Here is a 22,346-nt window from a genome sequence, read left to right on the forward strand (position 1 = left end):
ACTAGAGACCTCACATCAGAGGAAGGAAATTCTCCGATTGGAAAGACAATCTTCTCATGTTCAGTCTGTCTGCCTATAACTGACAGTTTTGCCAAATTTTCCAAATAGCATGTCTCAACTAGAAAAAAAATTGCAAGAGGCCACCTAGCGATACCTCCTGCTGTGTTCAGCCACAGTCTGACTCACTGATACTAATTCTTCTCGTTGGGTTTGTATTCCTTATTAGCCACCAGGTACAGATCCTGTAAGTGTTACGGCGTCGACAGTCTTTACAAAATGTCCTTCAGGAAGCTGACAATTTTCTAAAGAGAAAATACTATTGGCAAAACTTTTCAAAAGACTAAGTCCGAGTCTGGATTTCATTTACGCTTCTATAAGGCATTATTTGTCTACTCTCTAAATATGTGAAGTACATGTGTTGTGAAAAATCCTATAACCACACCAAACTGCTACCACTATGTTTTCGGTAGTTAAAAAATGTGCCCTGTAATGTTGGCATGTTCCTTCCAGACCATTTCTGTACCTGGCAGTCCACCAGCTGGGCCTCCATATCCATGGGCTCCTCGGGTGTCCCCAGGGCAATGTCCAGAGTGGCCTTCGTGCTCAAGAGCCAGTGGTCCAGCTCCTCGGCTTCACAGCGATACCTCTGAAGGGCCTGCTCCTGTCTCTGTTCCTCCAGCTGATCATTTAACTTCTCCTAATGAATTAAGCAGAACGGAACACAGGTCGCCCTGACATGAAATCACTAGGATTCAATACAGTCGAGCGACGGTTGTCAGCCCTGGCTGCACGTTAGAATCACCTGTGAAACTCAAGAAACAAAAACAAAAACAAAAACCTAGGCTTAGGCCACATCAAAGAGCAGTAAATCAGATTTTCTGGAGGTCGGCATCAAGATAAATGTTTTTTTAAAAACTTCTCCAATGGTTCTAATGTGCGCCTAGAGTTAAACATTCTTAAATAATACACCTACAGGACAAGGCAGATAACGTGAATGCTAGAAATTAGTCAAGGATTAGAACAAAACAACAGCATAAGACATTAGGTAAATGGCAATAGATATCTGACTTCAGTGTTTGGGAAATTTTAGGGAGTGGTGGGGACTATGGCAAACTGAAGCACATATACGGTCCACCTAAGGAGGGCAGCACCACGCAATTTCAGGCAACTGATCTTCTATAGGAAGGGGTGGCCCAGTGTCACTGGATCAAATTCAAAAATTTTAGTTAGCTCTCGGGTTTTTTTTTTTTAGTGATGAAAAATAATTTATATTAAAAATATGAAAATGAATATATGTATGTGTATGCATGGCCGGGACATTGTGCGCTACACCAGAAATTGACACATTATAATTGACTGTACTTCAATTGGGAAAAAAAATCCAGGCCAATCACTTCATTTCAAAATTCCACAAGGGTTTCATAGAGCGATTAAGGACAATATTAATGAATTTAAAAGGTAATTCTTAAGATGCTCTAAATATTTTATTTTAAAAATTATTACATTAATAATCTATTTACTTTTAGTTAATTTTTTAAATTAAATTGTTTAAAATAGAGATTAAACAGAGCAGACACGTTGATTTTAAATTTCTTCAAAACAAGAAAATATATGACTACATGACTTGACTAATTTTATAATGGTTAAAACTAGAAATAACCTACATGCCTAACCATAGGGCAATGGTTAACTGAATGATGGTATAATCAGCAGCTAAATAAAATAATATTAAGTGCGTATAATAACTGATAATGTGCCAGAGAAGCTGCTAGACCCTAGAGATACAGAGACACAGACGTTGTAAATTATAAGAAACAATATGAACATCATATGCATTTAGGGCCAGGAATTATAAGGGAAAAACAACAACTACAGGAAAATAACTTATTTTAACACACACGATATCATGACTAAAACTTCTCTCGCTACTAAATAATCTTAAAGTTAAGGAACATGAGCACCAGAACTACAAGAATATTTCCATGAATCACTGTGCTTGAATTGCCTAATGGTGACTAAGGATTTATCCTTCACAGTAGTATTAATCCTATTCATAAAATGCTTTTATTGAAACATGGCGAACCATTATGCAAGCCTTCTACAATGATTCTTTACAAGGCTCATATTTACCGAGTACTTGCTGTCCCCAGTCTGTTTTTCATGCCTGAAATGAGTCAGAAAGGGGTGAAAAGACACATTCCTACCTAACCCACTGACTCAGGGCTCTATTCACGACCCTGACACACACGCCAGCTTCTCCCGGGTGGAGATCACATACGCAGTCCATATGTCAGTAAGGGTTGATTTGGACACCAAGGGCACCTTCAGGGATGCTCGTTACCTCCAAAAGCTGGCGTTTCCCAGATGCTTTCATCTTGATGGTGGACATGCGCTCTGCTAAGACGGTGAGCGTGGACTGCAAGGCCAGCTGCTCCGCGGGGTCGGACTCCGGGGACTCGGACACCAGCTCCTCCGCCAGGGCCGACTGGAGCTCGCTGATCTCTTCCTGCAGCATGAGAATCTCATCCATCAGGGCCTGCGGGAGAGACTGCGGAATCACACTCACGTAGGCATTTTTTCGGGCTAGCTGAGCCTCCCGTGGTCTGAGATGAGAGAAGACCCTTCACTTGGAAGTGGTTTCACCAGCAAATAGGGGGCCGATAGCCTACATTTCAAAATGACAGGACCAGACTGACTGTCAGGGGATTTTTGATTTCAGAACCATCTGTATCAGTCACTTAAACGGATTTGAACAAGTTAACTAATCTTTCTGGTTTTCAACAGGCTCGTCTGTAATCGGAGATGGGGTATGCTCAGTTACGCCTGAGTCCACAATTCTGTGTTGAGAATAAAATGCATCACTTCCTTCCTCAACATTCTTCCCCCTCTGAACTTCCCCAAGTCTGAAACGGCACCGCGTTTTAATCACAAACTCACATGACACAAGACAGGAAAAATCTGTCATCTGTTGCTACGTGGTTACCTTGTCCTTATTTTTCTCCTCTCCCCATCTCTAAAATATGAAGTTTTCCAGGGCTAATTTCCAGGCCTTCTTTTCTCTCCTCACATTCTCTCCCAGGTGACATCCATTGTCAAAGCTATAAACCCTTTCTTTACAAAAGTTGCCACCCCAAAATGTCTCTGGCGTGCAGATGATTTCGAGCTGAAAATAACCAAGGCCCGAAAGACTCAGGAAAAAACTTTGACCTTCCCTTTAACTGCCTAAAGAATTTAGATAGAGATCCTATTCCAGGAATAGAGCTCCCACCAGAGATTAATGGGTGGTGTGTGCTGGGGGAAATTCTTAGAGATCAGGTCCACTCACTCTGTGTCCCACTGTCTCCGTGGGGGCCCAGCAAACAAATGTTTACCAAACATCGGCTTTTCCACCTCCACATGAATTGTCTTCCTCCCATTTAAAGTCCCAAACCACCACCCCCAATATACTCTTTTGTCTTTAGCTGAAGATGATATATAAGGTGAGGGTTTCAACCATTTTGGTGAGTTACTCAGTTTTCCTGGGTCTCTCCCCTCTATAAATGTTATTAAAATTTTGTTTGATTTTCTCCTGTTATCTGTCTCATGTCAATTTAATTCTTAGATCACTAGAAGAACCAAGAAGGGCAGAGGAAAGTTTCTTTCTCTCTGACACTTACAAAGGTATATCCCTAACCCACACATCAGCCCTAAATCTTAGACTTGTATGTTCAACTTGCAAATGTCATGGGTATCTCCATCTTACTGTGTAAAAGCCTGCTTCCTCCTCTGCCTTCCCAAACCCAGTAAACTAACTTCCCTTCTCATTGCCCAAGCTTGAGACCTAGAAGTCATTCATACATTCTGTCACCACATCCAACACCAAGTCCAACTGCTTTTACCTCCAAAACGTGTGCTGTATGTCTCCTCCACTCCCATCTACGTCACAGCCAACTTATCTGAATTGCTCTCAAGGTCTACTGGGTGGAGTACCTGCTTACACTCTTATCACTCCAAACTATTCTTCATGAATTAATTAGAGTGACCTTTTACAAAGGTAAATCAGATCTTCTCATTCATCTGCTGTAAAATACTTAGTGGCTTCTTGCTTGCAAAATAAAATTCAAACTCATTAATGTACTTGTCCGATCTCACTCTCCTTCCTCGCCTGCCCCTTGGACCAGGCTCCCATCTTGCTCACTACATTCCTGTCTTCTTCAGTTACTCCAGGACCCCCAGGGCTTTCTGCCTCAGGGCCTTTGTACATGCTGTTCTCGAAAGCACTGGAGCACTCTTCCTCCCACTCTGCCTGAGATGGCTGTCTTCATCCTTTGAGCCTTAGGTTAATTGTCACTTCTTCAGAGAGGCCTTTCCTGACCGCCCACTCTAAAAAAAAATCCCTATTATTCTCTATCAATAGCACCCTGTTTTCCTGCTTAACATCCATCCCAGTTATACACCATCTCATTTTTTGTATTTTATGACTTCCTGTTTAACTGGAATCTTGACAGGAGAAATTCTTATTTGGGATTTGAATGGAGTGCTAGGAAAATGGGCCCTAGCTCAGGAGGGGCAATCATGACGCCAAGAATCACAGACTTTACAGCTGTCAATATTTCCTAGTTTCCAGCGCGCCCCCTACTTGCACAATTCTCACCTCTTTAGAGGACTGCACGCTTCACTGCAAGCACATTGCCTCCTCAGAGTGGGCTCTCAATAGACATGAAAAAAGAAAACAACAAAAAACCCCTTCTTTCCCTAGTATCGAGTGTTATCATGTCCAATTGACTTTTTAAATAAACTATTATACTGGAATTATTATATACATCTATAAAAGTGCAGACTATAAGCATACAGCTGTATGAATTTTTACCAACCGCACAAACCCATGCTCTTGGCACCCAGATCAAGTAACAGAACATTCCCAGGACGCTATAAGCCCCTGGACCTCCTCCTGTTACTACCTCTCTCCTTCCCAGAGATCACCATGGCACTGACTTCCAAACGTCATACATTACTTCTGCCTGTTTCTGAGCTCCATAGAATGGAACCATTCCTGATGTACCGTTTTGTGTCTGGCTTCTTTCGCTCCCTGCATGACTGCGACAGTCCTGCTGTTTCATGTAGAAAGAGTTGACCCTTTTCATCATTGCATCGTATTCTACTGGTTGTGGATCTTGTTCATTTAAGCCTTTCTAGTGGATTCAGAGCGGCATCTCACTGAAGCTTCAATTTGCATTCCCCTAATGACTTGTTAGACTGAGCACCTCTTCCTATGCTTGCTGGCTATCTGGAGATCCTTTTTTATGACTGCCCATGAAAAACTTTTTGCCCGTTTTCTATTGGAGTCTTTCCTTTTCCTTACATATTCTGGATAGGAGTGCCTGTGTTTCTTTTGGTTCTGAGTATTGCAAATATCTGCTCCCATTTTGTGATGTAGCTCCCTCTTAACAGGTAAAGGCTTCCTTAATGATATCTTTTGATAAACAGAAGCTTTTCATTTTATTGTAGTCTAATATATCAGTATTTTGCTTCATTGGAAAAGTTAGGGCTTACAGTGTCCTGTCTGAATATATTCTCACATGTTATCTTCTAGGAGAATGTTATTCAAAGTATGGTCCAAGAAATGGTACCAGTCTGCAAAATGTTTGTCTCCAGGTCATGATGAGATAAAGATAGAGAATAAATGTTAAGAAACTTTTATAGCAATTTTACACTGACATGATAGCCAAGCAATATTTCATTTTACTAAAAGCATTGGTTTGTGATGGGTTAGAAATTAAAAATAAATAAAAAGGTTGAAAACTGCAGATACTTTGAGAAGCATTGTTTAACAACTTTTTTTTTAACTTCACATTTAGATCTACAACACACCTAAGCTTAATTTTTGTGTCCAGTGTACGTAGGGGTCAAAATCCTTTTCTTCTCCTATGGATATCTAATTGATCCTGTGTTACTTAGTGAAAAGATGATTTTTCATCCATTGTTTGGCAGTACAATTTATGACCTAAGCCAAGTGTCCCTGTAGGTGTGAGGGTGCTTTGGGCTTCTAATTCTGTTCCATTGACCCACTTGGCATCTGTGCCAATACCTCACCATCATAATTACTATAGCTTTCTGAGTCTCACTCTCAGGATACACCCTTCAATTCTGTTCATCTTCTTCAAGGTAGTCTTGGCTATTCTTGACTCTTTATACTTTCAATATACACTTTTTCATACATTCGCAATGCACTATAGAATTATCAATCTCCAACACAGAACTGGCTGGGATATTTTTTGATGGGACTGTAACACATTTACAGACCACTATTCTATGTTATACATTCAAAATGCTTTTTGTCCAGTAAATTATTTTCCAGCACTTTAGAATCATTTTTGGGTACTTGGTTGCCAAAAAGACAAAATTCATATCATCTGGTCTGTTATAAGGGCTTCCTCATAACTAGAGTGACCTCATTATGTCTTGTTTGCACTGATCCTCTATATAAGAAGAGCCCCCTCACTACTGCACACCACATTTGTTCCCATTCTCTCCTCCATGCCTTTCTTCACACATTTACATTTATAGTGCCTCCGACTCACTCCTGCTATCATTTCAAATTTTCAAAATCCCTATCTTCAAAAAAACGGCTAGAGTCTCCTTTTATTTCTTTCTCCTACTGTAATCCACAACCACATTGCTGGTAATTCACTCCACCCCTAAAGCAGACTTTTTAACTATATATTAATGAAAAGGTTTGTCTATTTCAGCTGTGCACATAGTAGGTGCTCAACACATATAGTTACATAAAGTCTACTTCATGACAGATAAAGCAGGTGTCTGAACCATGAATCAACCAGGAAAAAAAAAAAGCCTTAATCTCAATGGATTAGACCAACCAGGTGTACAGAGAAGTTACCACCTTCCATTTCAAATTCAGTGTTCTAAAAACAGCTCTCTGAATGTTCTGCAGTAAATGATGAAAGAATTAGGGGTCCTAGAACTGTCCGTGTTTATCCTGTTGGAGTCAAGCCTCTCCACTCATGCTTCAGTTTACTCTCAAGGGAGAGTGAACACTTCTGGAAGGTTGCTGCAGTTTTTAACTGGAAGATCCAGCAGCCACGCTTACTGGGGCATGGGGTTTTCTTTTGTGGTAACATAAATGTTTTGAAACCAGGTAGAGGAAGTGATTGATATGACATTGTGAAAGTACTAATAGCCACTGAATTGTACACGTTTAATCGGTTAATTTCATGCGATGTGAATTTCACTTCAATTAAAAAGAAAACATAAAGATCCAGCAGTCAAATACGTCTTCACTGGTGGCCAGCTGCTTTCCTACAACATCTGACTCAAAATCAAAGAGAGGGAGATGAAACGCACCTCTCTGGGCTCCTGACTTGTGCTTATAAGGAGGGCGTGTACATGATGTACGTGGTTCAGAGAACTACCTTGAGCTTTTCTAAAACGACTCGCTCTGGGGAGAACATGGAGCTCCTGTCTGGTTCAAAACCAAAAGTAAACGTGAGTTTCACTGTGAATTTCAGAACTGTCTATGTCATCTCAGTTCATTTCAAACTTTGAACTGTTATGTATATTAAAGAAACAGAACCAAAATAACCCCCGAGCTCTGCCTACTAACCATGACTGAGTTTGGTGTGGCAAAAACGACACATGCCCAGACGGCATGAGGTGCCCGTGATCGTGAAGGCCCTGATCGGAGGGCTTAACACTCAAAACAGCAGCCACAAGTCCGCTTGTGAACTGCATTAATGTCTTAAAATTAAATCTAAGCTACAATTTAAAGAGGGTAACAGGAAAGGCATAGCACTCCACTCAGATTCAGTGGATTTAGACAAGTGTTTAGAGAAAAAATGTAGGAATTATATTAGTTCTTTAAAGAAATGTGAATACTTCCAAGAAATACTTCCAAATGTTGGGGAAAAAAAATAACAACTGAAGTAATTTTTACTAACTTTTAGAAAATACAAAAAGCCTACTGGAATTTCTCACCCACATTCCATTTAGAAATAGTAATTCTGTAATAGTGTTTGGGATTTTTAAAGTATCATTCCAGAAGTCAAGAACCGATTTAGATACTGTGATACAATCAGCTTTTCATGTGGGCAGCTCTGTCCCAGAATTTGCAGAATTTAGGTACAGACAGCAAAAGTTAGCAAAACTAGGTCAGATGGAAAATGTTAGATTTGTGATGATATGAGAAATTATACATTATTTATATTTCTTCCCCTCTCATTAGAGCATTAATATAATTGTTAAGCTCAAATGATGGCTAATTATTGAATCAGCCACTTCCCCTCACTGCTATAATTGTTAGCTCCCAATTTAGAAAAGGGACAAAAGTCACGGGGTTGGCCTTAATTACAAGAAGAGTAACAGGTTCATTTCCAATTTATAACACTCAGCATTAATGTGCAGTTCTCAGTTTTCTCCATTAAATCCCTTGAACATAATAACAATTTTGCTCTACACTCAGTTTGTGTGTGTCTTCATACTAATGCCTGAGAGGCAGGGTGAGGCTGGTGACTGGGAGTTAATTTGCATTTTAATTAGGAGCTCTGGAAGCTCAAGGCAGACCTTCAGGATCCTGCTTTCAGACCAGTTCCTAAATCCTGGGGGGCCTGGGAAGGCTCTTTGGGAGCTGTGGTCTGTCACCTGGGACACGAGAATGATGAGCCTTGAACAAAGGCGGAGGTGATACCAAAGTACCCAAAGGTAGAGAGAGTCCTATTCTGTAAATCCTCTCCTGGGAGGTCGGCTTCTGATAATCCAAGTGTGTGACAATCAAATTCACTCTAATCCAGCCTTTGGATGATTTATGCCAAATCCCTTTTGGTTGCTAAAAGGAAGCTGTAACCAAATGGATGGAAGCTCTCCTGCCCCTCCAGGTCCCGTGAAGCACAGGTTGGCGGTGGAGGGTAGTGGGCAGCAGGGCACACAGAGCCCCAGGGAGCACATTGGGGCCACCCAGACAACCCCTTCAGGTGACAGTGAGGTGTCTGTTGACAATTAGAAAACCAGAGTATCAGTTAAAGAGGACTGGGATGCTCTGGGAAAAACAGCAAGGTAGTAGCCACCTAAGACCCTGAGTGTCCTCATGATTGTTTTGATCCAGGTGAACAAAAGTTAATTTTAGTTTTAAATATTTACAGCCCCCTCCCTAAGCCAGAGGGACTACAGGTGACTTTAGGATAGCAAAGACCCGCAGAAAGTTGTTTTTACCAAAATAAGGCCCAAAAATGGATGCTATACACTCGGATCTCTATCTTAAAAAGTTACAAGAGTGTCAGAAACCTGAAACCACTATTTCTCAATACGCTACCTCTAGATGAAATGTTCTCATTTTTGTGTTACGCTGCAAGGTCCTATATTGTAAAAGAATGCAGTTTTATCTTAGACTACACACATGAACAGGCACTGTATTCCAAGTTTATCTTGGGTTTTAAAACTACAAAAATGTTACGTAGAGAAAAGATAAAGTACAGAGTTTCACTCTTAAAGCTGATAAATTTTCCGGTGTCTGATAGATACATACATCATATCATGCTTTTATAGCTCTTACTTTGCATCTAAAAGTATCTTTCTTTTCCTCTGCCTTTGACAGGATTGTCACGTGTTCCTGGTCGGGGGCAGGGAGCATCTTCCTGTATCATGGTGACTTCATATTTTGGTGACTGCATGCCTCAGTACCCTTGGATCCAGTAAAACCTGGTTGTGCACTAACAGTACATCTGATAATGTTGCTAAAGCATTAACTAGATTTTAATCTATGCACTTTCTTAGCATACATCTGTTTCTAAAACAACTTCCATTGAAGTACACCTGATTTACAGTGCATTTTAACTTGATGCATTTTTAACAATATCTTCCTGAGTCATCTCTGCTTCTCATGTAAAGCTGAAGGGTTGTCTAGTTTACCTTTTAAAGAATGACTCGAGTCTGGGATAACCACAAGACTGTAACTTGGAATCTGTTACTCTTCAACCGCTTCTTTGCCCACTGAAGCCTGAAAGGTATTCTCTTAAGTAATAAAGAGGAGGTGCTGGGCACACACTGGCTAAGTTTCTTCAAATAACAATACCCAGAGAAGGTAGATGAGGTGGGGGTTGGGGGGTACATTTTATTCTTACAACAATGGTTCAAAACAAAATAAAAATAATGTGGCGACTATAAGGAAATACATTGTGTGTGATGAAAATAAAAAAGCAACATCAAGATCTGAATTTCTTTCTTCCCCTCTTAGATCTCTCCCTGAACTGGTGGTAGAAACAACCACCACTTGGAAATCACTTGGAATCCTTTTTACTCTGTAACAACCGATACAGAAAAAAAAGGTCAGCCTGCTCTCTTAAATACATGCTTGGCTGAGCAATCAGCCCTACGACTGCACCTATTTAATCATGCAGGAAATTGAAGTCATGACTCTTTTTACCTGATGTTCGGCCATCTGGCTCTCTGGACTCCTTCCATGCTCTAGACTCTCACTGAGTTTCATCTCGATGGCCTCCATCTTCGTGGAGATGGACTGGAGGGAGTCCTGGTACTTCTGCTGGCGTTCCAATGCTTCATAGAGTGTGCGCTGCTTTTCGCTGATCTAAAGAGGGAAAGGGATATTACTAAATGTTTCCCAGCCCCTTATCTTCTAGATTACAACACTCCTTTCTTCACTGCTTCACCTCTGTGACTCAACAGAGGGTATTCAACTGTGTATGGGATGTGTAAACATTACACATTTATTTCACAAGACTATTGCCAAGGTAATCGGTGTCTGGTGGGCTTGAACAATTACACACTTTGAAGACTTACTACATTCTTTAAGGTTTCCCAAGAGCGCTGCAAATCATCCAGTTTAGCAGTAGCAGACGGCTCCAGTCCTGGCTCATACAGCTCCTGGGATGGCAACGTGCCGGGAGGTATCTTTGCTGCATCCGTCTGCAACCTCTCAGCAGACAAGGCTTGGTAATAAGCGATGTCCTGCGGGTGCAAAGCACAGTGTTTGATTCTAGAGGAAGCCAAGTTTCAGTTAACATGCTCTGGGTACTACCTGTCATGTGTAGGAAAGGGTTACGATTCATACCTGTCCCAAGAGGCTACCAACTACTGAAGTAAGTTAACTCTCATGACAACAAGATCATATGAAAGCACACTGCAGTTCCTTTAGAATTTTTCGTTCATATAAAAAAAAAAAAATTTCAAGTTGCCAAAACTCTTTCCTATTTTATACTTGGTAAGATGGAAATACAAAGAATTTAACTGGTATACATATTTAAAGACCAATTAACCAGTATAGCAAAACAAGAGAGTCTAAATGATCTATTTCCTAAAATGCTGTTTAATGTATTGATTAAAGTTTTGAATAATTTTTAAAAACACTTGATTTATATAAAATTTTTCAGATATAGTCAGGCTTTCAATATTTGTGAGTTCATTATTCATCGAAATTAATTTAAATATTTTAATATTAAATAAGGGGAAAATTTAATGTCTCTAAGAAACAAAGAGATTTCCTTTTATTCAATTCCTGGAAATACACAAAAAAGAGTCAAAGTGAAGGCTGAAAAATGAGGCTTTTGACTATTTTTTATTTCTTGGGTAATAAGTAACATTACACATTACATTAGTATTGATAATGGAATCTACTCTAGCAAGACAAATAATTCATGTGTTTTTAATTGTTTCTATGGTTGTTTATAAGTATATTCACAGAAATTGAATTGGGGAGTAATTTTCTGGGAATTGCTATTATATTCTGGAAATTGCTATTATAAAGTTCACCACTTTCTCAGCTGCACTGTTTAAGATCAAAAACCTGAGCCTTATTGATGATAATGTCTTGGTTAAAAGTACGGAAGATCCCCTCTGACACCTGGGAGACCAGGCAGTAGCAGGAAGGAGCCTGGTTCTTGGGGGTCTGGACCAGGGTCGTGTAGCAGAGTGAGTCCAGGCAGGACTCTGACACCTGAGGGGTCGGGACACCTGAGATCCCAGGGGAAATTCTCCTCCTACGGAGCTGTATAATTGGAGCAAGTCACACATCTCACGCATTGGTCCCCTCGTCTGCACAACACTGGGTGGTTCTGAGGATTCAGTAAAGTGCTGTTTGAGTGGCCATGAGACCATCTACCCATTTCATTGCTGCTGCTGCTGCTGCTGCTGAGGCTTCCAGATGAGTCCCCATCACTTACTGATGAGACTGGAACATGGAGACTGGTTCTTTTCCATTCCCAACCCTGTCACTCAACTTGAGTAGATTACCTGGGTGTTTTCAAGTCCTTAACAGGCTTATATCCCTTCATCCTCCCCCGCTTCAGCCCCTTGCACATGATAGGCTGCCATTACTGAGTTGATTCACCCTGAGTACATTTCTGGCTGCGTCTAAGTTACATAAACACTGCTCTTGCCAACATCTGTGTTTCCTTTGCCCCTTTAACCTCTGCTTCAGTCACTTGGAAAACCCTAACCATGACTCAATCCAACTTTTCTTTCCAGAATACAGGTGCATGCATGCATGCACACACTCACGCAACCACAGTCAAAGCCACTGAGATAATCCTGCAACTTCTCAAAAGTCTGTCTCTATTCAGACTCACCTCTAGCTCATGCTTTCTATCGTCTTAATTAAGGATGACCCTCCTACCTACTTCCACAATCTCATCTATCTTTGCTTTCTCAAGGATCTTGAACCATTAACAGCCTCTCCCTCTCCACTGACTTTCTCCTAAGCAGATAAATAGAGTCAAATCTTTTCCATCTGAAAACAGCTACAAACACTTTTCTGGGTTTTTTTTCTTGCAGGATATCATGTATTAGAAAGCCCTACCAAGCATAATGTGACGGGTCGTCCGCACACAAACACATTTGCACACACATTCATAATCATCATTTCTTCCTTTTCTCCCTTTCGCTTCATAATCCAGTTTCTGGAGATGGTCGTTTACACTTGACACGTGCACTTTCTCACCCTGAATCCACTCTCTAAATGCCCAATTGGGGTTTGATTCTAGTGACTCCACTGACAGTGCTCTTGCCACAGGCATCAGTGGCCATTTTCTGTAACAGAAAACGATTATTTTTCAGATCTCTTGCTTGATGTCTCAGTAGCATTCAATACAATAACCATCTGTCTTTGGAAACACTTTCCTTTTGATTTCTCTGTTCTCCTCCCAGCTCTCTAGTGACTCAGTCTTTCTCTTTTGTAGTTCGGGTTTTTTTTTTTCCCCCACTCATTCTTAAACTCTAGCTGTATTTATAAGCTCCAGACTCACATATCCAGCTGTCCATGTTTATCCAACAGTCTCTTCAAACTCAGTATTTCCAAAAAAACATCCAGGAGAAGAAATGGATTTAGGAAAAATGACAAAGTATTATCCATCTTTCAATAAACGGAACTTCTAATCACCTAACTTGGGATTTATTCTCTATTTCTTTCCTCCCCAACCACCCATTGCTTATGTAAGGATAAAGTTCTATTGACGCATACCCTTGCCAAAGCACTGGTTCAAGTTCACATTACAGCAACAACTTCCTAATTCTCAGGTTGCAAACTGGCAGCCTGCAGGCTGACTCTAGCCTGCATACATTTAACTGGGTTTATCCAGTGTTTTAAATTGTTTAAAATTTCTCTTTATCCAGAGAGGGAGCTTTCATAAGAATCCCGACTCATGGCTTCTCTTGCCAACCAGAAGGTAGGTAAGACTAGACCCTGTGTCCGCATGACTACAGTAATTCTAACAGAGGAGAGGCTGCCTCGTTGACGTGGGGAGGTGCTGTCCAGGTTGCCAAAGCTTCCCCGCTGTTTCTCTCATTCACATCACTAGTCTGGACCAGGCATCAGAGTGTGCAGCTTCGGTCCCTTGCTAGCTTTCCTGGCTCAGGATTTGTCGATCTCCATTCTCCACGCTGACCCAGAATCTGTTCTAAAACTCACTTCTATGCAGAGGCTCTAGTTAAATTCCTTCATTGGTTAACTATTAGCTTCCAGACAAAGTTCAAATTCTTTTGTGTGGGATTCAAGGTCCATCACATGTGTCTCCGGGATCCCTCTCCATCTCATTTCTCCTCCTACCTCCTCTTCCAAATCCATGTTTCTCCACTTATACTGATATTATCTGCAGTTGCCTTGATGGGCCATCTTCCTTCCTGATGCCTGAAAAACTTCCTATCTTTGCTTCCTTCTGCCTGAAAGACTTCACATCACTCTAGGACACTCCAACTGTACCTAACTTGCATGCTTTAAAACTAAAGGGGGGCATCCTTGACCCCCTGAACTCCAGCCTTGTTAGGTGCTTACTCTGTGTCCTTCCTTAATGCTGGGCTTCCCACCATCAGGGCACTTCTCCCACGCTAGTGTCATCACCGCCTGCTTTCACACAGACTATGAAAAACCACAGAAGTGTCACTGATCCTAAGTCTATCATGTGCTGTTTGGCAAATAACAGGCAGGCATATACGTTCATTAAAAATTGCATATGTAGGGGGAGGGAACAGCTCAGCTTAGCATGCACGAGGTCCTGCATTCAGTCCCCAGTTCCTCCATTAAAATAATTAATAATAAATAACAAATAAACCTAACTGGCTCCCCCCTCCAAAAAAACTGTATGTGTAAAAGCACTTTGTAAACTCTTATTTTGCAGATGTGGTAGGGGGTGTGATTGCTCTCCAAAAGGAAAAGCAAAACGTTGCTTTAAAGCCAAAATTTTAAATTAAATACTCTCCTATAAAGAAGGGCCCACAAAAGAATAAAATTAATTTGTTACAAAAACTTTTTTCTGGCTTGTGTGTGAGTGTGTGTGTGTGAGGCTTATTAGACAGGAATGACAACTCTTGGTTTCTTAACATGTTTTGAAAATATATCACTTTTTGTAGATTTATAATTTGCATCTATTTGAGGACCATGTAGATTCAATAAAAGCAATCAGTCCTAAGTAACCACTAAATAAAGGCAATATATGGCATAGCGAGGAACCACCCTTAGAAATATGTCTCCCGTTGCTTATGTGCCCAAGTTATGAGAGTCATTACCCAGCAGGTACCTAAGTAATTAATTTGGAAAAGCACTGCTGCTATTTCATTAGCATTTTCCAGCCTAACATGTTCTTGCAGAATTAACATCACATTTAACTTTCACAATTTTGTGACTTAAGTAGCGTTGCTTCCATTACAACTGAGGGACTTTCCAGGTACGTTCGGCTTAGAGGAGGAAGAGCTGGGACCCATTCTGAGCTCCTCACCTGGAGCCTGGGATTCTCCCCATTACAACACTGCTCTTTTCAAACTTCTACTTCCCTGCACTCTTCCGAGAAGCCCAAGACCTGGCTCGTTTTTAACAGGATCATGAAGCCAGCAGCAAATTCTGGGGCCACCTCGTTATCTCTATTCTCAAGTAAACTAAACTGTTATCACATTTCAGCTAATAGCTACCGTCAGAGACAGAACACGCTGACTGTGGGGGGAGTCCGTTAGTTACATAATGAAGATCTCCTTACAGAAGCAGCAAGCACATAGCCTTTTTTTTTAACAGCTGTGATTTTATAAAGCAGTTATATTTGGCTGCTCCTTGAAACAGCTGTGTACATTTTGTACAGGGTTCTGAGTCTGCAAACTGGAACTTCTCGGAATTCTAGATGTTCCCCTCAGTTTCAAGAGAAAATATTGTAAACCCAAGCATCACTGGCCATGTTGCAGTATTTGTTCATTTTCCACTGACTTATATCACTGGACAAGAATAACGGGACTGTGATGTTGGGGTTGCCTTGTTTGAGGAACACCAAGCATGGTATTTTTGCTTTCTAATAGCTTCCTATGAGTATAGCTGTCTGACATGAACTAAAGAAAGATGTTTTCTTTTCCTAGTTTGCAGTTCCACATATAAAGTACGTTAGGTTCACAATGTGATTTAGTTGATGGTTTCCCATGATGGGGAAGGGTTATCAAAATGGGATTAGTACAATCTTGCTTATAATTTTGGGATCTGATTGAGCTGGACACTTAGTAATCATAATACTTTTGCGTGTTTTATCACTTACAGAACACTTTCACCTGTACGTGGAAAGACACTTCACAAGATGTAGCATCAAGACTTAATTCTCTAAAAGGGGTGTTCTTCCCACAGTGTTCATCCAAAGGGCAGTGTTCAGCTTGAAAAACTTAAGAACATAAAGCATTTTACAGACGATACATTTCTCTTACACAACAGAAAACTGACTCTAGCCATATTTCTATGATTCTAATGACATCTGTGACCACAGGGAAGAACACATCATCAAATGAAGAGCAATTCATGTCTGAAAATCAGAATTTGGAGAACAGTTTCCTAAATCCTCCAGAACACTGTAAACTTCTTCTTTTTTTTTTTTTAATTTCCTTTCATCACTGTTGTTATTATTCATCTTATGGCCGCCTTTCTCTCCAAATTACAAGATGCTTGAGGGCAGGGACCGTGACTCTGGGACCCAGCACAAGATTTCATGGCAAGCAGGTGCTCACCGTGTATCTGATGAATGAATGAACTCATACTTTCCCTATAGCTATATAGACTTTAACCAAGAGAATTGTTTTATCTAAAGGTTTCATGATTTTATTTTCCTTTTTTGGGGGGGGTGGGGAGTGGTCCTCTTTATCACAGAAATCCTTCTTTTCAATGCTTCTGCTTTAAAATAAAAATAACATGATTGATTTGTAATAGTGCTTATAGAACATTTGCTCTGTCAATGCTTCTTCCTTGATAATAAATTTCAACTTCTTAAGTAATTTCATAGTAAGGTAGTTAAAAAAAATTTTGAGGGGGTTGTTTTGGCTAAAGGAAAAAAAGAAAGTATTACTCAACATGCATTAAACAATTTTGGCTATTGTAAAAGCATCCTTTTGATTTCTATCCAATATTTTTCATGAAAACTTTTTGATGTATTTAATTTGGTATAATCTATCATAACAACAAAGTATTATCCCCATTTTATAGGAAATAAAATTTAAGATTATTGAAAAATAAGTAAAAATTCAAATCTACTTAGGCATTCCAACATATATATATTGACAGCTTTTAAATTTGTTGACATTAGTTAATAAAGAAAAAGCATGATGATAGTGAACATAAATTTTCCATCTTCAAAATCTGAGCTGCCAATTGTCAAAACTATGTTCAATGGATGTTAAAACAGCAATAGAATCACGTTATTCCACAAGGGTGACACAAACATTTCATTTTCTGTTAGGATGCAGTACTCCATTACAGACAGCTGTTAAAACCAGAGCCCTAATGCCTTAAAACAGGGCCTTCTCCAGCTATAATTTCGGTGACCTAATTTCTTCTCTCGTCTCATCTCATTTCAGTAGCCCGAGAGAGATGCTGTGCTAAGCCAGCATTGGTCTCACATGACAGTCAGAGTCTGTGCAATATCACACCTAACGTTAACGCTCTGTTGCTCCAAATCTGAGTTTCATATCCACAGTCTAGTAAGAACAGAGAATGGAGTCCTGCATCTGTTCAGAGATCTTAGCTAGAAGAATGCCAAGTGGGCGGTACCTGGTTAACAGAAGCATCTGTATTAGCCACGGGTGAAGGGGAGCGACAGGCAGGTGGAGAGGAAATCTCACTGTTGGTTCCCTCCTCCCCAGACTCCTCAGTGACAGGTGACAGCAAAGTGTGACAGCGACCTGCAGTCATCTGTCACATAAAATGTTGCCCAAAGACATGAAAATCGGTTAGCTATGTTAACAAAAGACCTGGTTGGGGCACAGCTCAAAACAGAGGTAATTATACAACAAAGGTTAGAATTACTGAGACCCAAATTTACATACAAATTCTGTGCGAGTATTTAAAAGTTTTGTCTTCAGGCGAATGTGATGCTAGGAATCATTTGTAAAACAAACCAGGGTAGGGGGTGCACGTCATATTATACAGTTTTGTTGTTGATTAAATATTTCCTTATTTTCCTTTTCTTGATTGTTTGTATCTTTACAAATAATTATTAAAATCATAAATCATAAGAGAGGGGTCTATGAAATAAAGCTTGAGCTTTTGTGGATATTTCAAATTCCTAATATTCTAGCGAAAGAAATGCTTCCAAAGTAACATATTCCCAGAAGAGTCCGGGTATGGTTACACACTACCCAAGGCAGAGCACACATGTGTGAAAAATACACAGCACTGGAAAACACTGAGTTACCAAAATAATTAATGCGTTTTAGATGCAAAGTGATGGGGGGAAAATGTTGCAGACAGAAAATAACAGAACTTATTTATTTTAAACCAAAACTAAACTTTGGATTTTCTATTCTCTTATTTTTCTAATAATTTTTTTCTATATTTTTAAAACACTTATACAACCGAATACACAAACATATCTAATCAGCCTGTGCTTTAGCTGGAAAAACACACACAAAATATATGCAGTATGATTCTCTAATTCGCCAAGAAAACTAGAGAACTGTGCAAAGGAATTTCAGAGTCCCTGAGTATTATTGTTAAAATTTAAACAAATGCAGGCCGACCTTCAGCACATTAAGTAATTCAGGAATCTCAAACAAACAGTTTCATTTCAACTGTCACTGTTTACAGTGTCAAAGATTGCTCTTGGCCCAAATGTGGTCAGTATTAAGGGGACGTTTCCTCAGTTCTAGTCTATAAGACACAGCACTGCTCCCTGAAATAAGCCTCGGAAAGGGGAACCTGATGCCACCAGCCAAGGGACAGTCAGAAGAGAGCGCAAAGGCGCCCAGCAAACCGGCCTGGACCCTGACTTACCATGACCACAGAGGGGTGGGCCGAGGTCGCGGGGAGGAGCTCCCCGTCCAGGTCCTCCGTCCCCTCCGCCAGCCCCTCCACCTCGGTCACCGTCAGCAGCATGGTGGCGTGCTTGGCTTTCATGGTCAGCATCTTGCACTTGGAGTTCAGAGAGGCGATCTGCTCCTGGTAGCCCTTGATCTTCTGAGCCAGCTCCTGAGGAAACATTGCCCGCCCTCGCTGTGTCAGAGCAGCATCAGAAGGAAACAGAACTAGTAGCGTTCATCTTCCTCCAGAGCTGGCCAATGAAATCACAGAGCTGTGCCAGACGGAGCGGCGGGGAGGCAGGATGTGGACTGTGCGAGCGCCGAGCCGGCCGCGCGCCCCGAGCCAGACCACCGCGCGGCGGGGCCGGAAGAGGCGCTGCGAGCCGGCGGGGCGGAGAGCGCCGCGCCGCGCGCCGGGGCTGCTAATCCTGGGAGACGCTCCGTACGAACCGGGGATTTATGCAACACTAAGGACCGGCAACTTTCTTTAACATGCCTAAGGAATCTGGGATTGCCAGATGGTTCATGCCATGGAAATTAGGTCATGTGATGACTAAAAGTACAAAAAATGCAGCTCTCAGCTCTTACCATCCTGAATATGTCAAATAGAGCAGTCATTTGGGACGGCCCGTCACAAAGCAAGCAGCATGTGAATTCCTGTGCCCCTGAGGAATTGCTTTTTTTGTAGATAAGCTAAAGATTGCTTCTGAAACCCTTATTTTTTAATGCAGATTACTTCCAAAGTAAAATTTTGTACATTCATGTTCCCTCATGTACCCCATCATGCCTCAAATGTTTCTGATGCTTCCCACCAGAGCTTTGAACTTGGAGTTCAGTTCAGTTTTCACAGCTTTTAAATTCATTTGTTGTTGAAAATACATTTTGAGAGAGAGTGGTTTTAAAACTTTTGCAAAGAGCTAATTGAAAATATATTCTGAACAGTACATAGCCCTTACAAATCGAAAATATTTAAATTCTAAAATAATAATCTAAAGTGGTAATCCTGAAATGTTTAATACTTTCTTACTTGAAAAATGTATACATAAGTTTAAAAAATGAAAATGTAAATATTCTTTAATTCATGTAAACAAAAACATTAATTCTAAAAATACAAACGTAGTTTAGAATTATCAATCTCCAACAAAGTACCTGGTGGGATATTCCGATGGGACTGTAATACATTTACAGACCTCTATTCTTCGTTATACATTCAAAATGCTTTTTGTCCAGTAAATCATTTTTTACTACTTCAGAATCATTTTGGGGTACTTGATTGCCAAAAATACAAAATTCGTATCATTTGGCCTGTTTTAAGGGCTTCCCCATAACTAGACTGACCTCATTATGTCTTTTTTGCACTGATCCTCTATATAAGGGCCCCCTCACTACTGCACACCACGTTTGTTCCCATTCTCTCCTCCGTGCCTTTCTTCACACATTTACATTTATAGTGCCTCCTACCCACTCCTGCTACCATTCCAAAATTTCAAAATCTCTGTCTCCAAAAAGGCCTCCTAGAGTCTCTTTTTATCTACTTCTCACCACTGTAACCCATAATTATATTGCTGGTAATTCACTCCACCCCTAAAGAAGGCTTTTAAAACTATATATTAATGACAAGGTTTGTCTATTTCTGCCTGCACACAGTAGGTGCTCAACACATCCAGCTGAATAAAGTCTAATTCATGATAGATAAAGCAGGTATCTGAATCATTAAGCAATCAGGAAAAAAAAAAAAACCTTAATCTCAGTGGATTAGACCAACCCGGTGTACACAGAAGTTACCAGCTTCCATTTCAAACTCACAATGTTCTAAAACAGCTCCCTGAATGTTCTGCAGTAAGTGCTAAAGGAATTAGGGGTCCTAGGACTGTTAGTTTTCATCCTGTTAGAGTCAAGCCTCTCTATTCATGCTCCTTCGCCCAAAAAGCTGTCATTTAGTGTTTGTACAAAACACATTTTGTGATAGTCTTTAAAATGATAGTGTGTGTATACACACACAAACTAGAGCTTTGAACTTGACATTCAAACTAGAGCTTTGAACTTGGAAGTTCAGAAATAAACAAAATGACAAGATAACAAAGTGGTATCGATGTGTGTATAGGTGTATGTGTATATGTACACATGCACACACACACACACACACGCAAACACATCATGTTATTATTGCTGTCATTTTGTTTCTCCCCTTCCAATCAAAACGGACTGGGTGGAAAGGAAAATAGTCCAGCAGAACTCAGCTGGCAGCCTACCTTCTTAACTTCTAGTAGAGAAGTACAGGATTTTTTAAAGCAAGAATTTAAAAAGTAGAAATCATCACCTTGTTACCTTTTAGGGTTGTAGATACTTAATTAAACCTAATAGGGTTTTTAAAACAGTGATCAACAGCTGTTTACCACATCTGGTCTAGTGCCTAACAGACGCGTACTCTATAATAATTAGCTAACAGGCACGTAGGGAAGACGTCTACCAGTGAGCTGGACTCCTTGAATTCTATGTTTTCATTGGAAAAGGTGCCGAGCCTTCTGACGACGGTGAGATCTGAAGAATCTGTGTGGAGCAGAGTTAGTCCCAGTCCTTCCACCTCCATGCCGAGGGAACGGGGACGGCCACGGCCCCTCCTGCCACACCCCGCACAGCACACTCATCACTAATGGCCGTTTCCTAAATCAAACTTCTCAACTTACTGTGTATAAGATTCACCTGGGTTGTCTGTTATAAATGCGATTCCAGTCTCAGCTTCAAAAGATTTTGACTTCCGAAGCTTATGAGAATCTGCATTTTATGGTTATTCTATGGGACTCTCTCAGAAAAACAGCTCTCTAGAACTTTCTTTGGTAAGAATAAACCTGCCTATATCCCAGTAACTTTGTGGGTTGGTGGTCAAATCTGCCAAATTAAAATGGGGCACTCAAGGGTTAGTGTGTTCCCCATTCTCAGGAAGCATGTGTATTTTTTAGTTTCTACTGATCATTTCTGACAGTGATTACACGGGATGAGCATCCAGGTGGGAACTTCAGGTCCAGCGGCCGCTCTGAGGAAAGCTGTCTGCCGGGGGACAAAGGGCTCTCAGTATTCTCTCCTATGATTTACAAGTGACAGGATAAAATTTTTCTAATTAAATGAACCATCTGAAATATTATAGGAAAACAATATGAATTCCTTAGAATGGAATAAATGATCAGTTATTGCTACTAGTTCAGGGGATCCATATGGAAACTAGACTCACTCCAAGATTGAAATTCCATTAGAAGCAAATTGAAAATACAGGGAAAAGCATTCCTCCAAAACTTGATGTTATAAATCAGGCTCTCCCCACACAGCGCTTTCCTTCCTGTGTTTGTTTTACACACACAATGAGCCTCACACAGGACTACGTCATGGTAAATATGAAAATGCAATCTAAACCACGTGACAAAACTAACAAATGCCTACATTAATGTTGGGAACTGGGAGGAGAAACTGTGACAAGATGAACATATCACTGAAAAGGAGCCAGGGGACAGTCCAGGGCTGACTGTGCTGAGAGCTGGCTCTGTGACGACCTTGGGCAAGTCACTCATTTTCCCAGACCATCATTCTTCTCTTTTATGCAATGA

General features: G+C 40.6%; 1 protein-coding gene across 1 annotated transcript in view; it reads right to left on the reverse strand.

Moving 5' to 3' along the window:
* The window catches only part of SYNE1 (spectrin repeat containing nuclear envelope protein 1), a 427,466-nt gene that overhangs the window by 139,814 nt on the left and 265,306 nt on the right, over positions 1-22,346 (reverse strand). Inside the window, exons 91-96 of the mRNA XM_072966061.1 lie at positions 18,722-18,916; positions 17,501-17,641; positions 10,786-10,953; positions 10,412-10,573; positions 2,342-2,536; positions 524-697 (exon numbers count right to left, since the gene is read on the reverse strand). Coding sequence (XP_072822162.1) covers positions 524-697; positions 2,342-2,536; positions 10,412-10,573; positions 10,786-10,953; positions 17,501-17,641; positions 18,722-18,916 — 1,035 coding nt within the window. The remainder of the gene's footprint in view (positions 1-523; positions 698-2,341; positions 2,537-10,411; positions 10,574-10,785; positions 10,954-17,500; positions 17,642-18,721; positions 18,917-22,346) is intronic.

Source organism: Vicugna pacos, chromosome 8, assembly GCF_048564905.1.
Source record: "Vicugna pacos chromosome 8, VicPac4, whole genome shotgun sequence".
NCBI lineage: Eukaryota > Metazoa > Chordata > Mammalia > Artiodactyla > Camelidae > Vicugna > Vicugna pacos.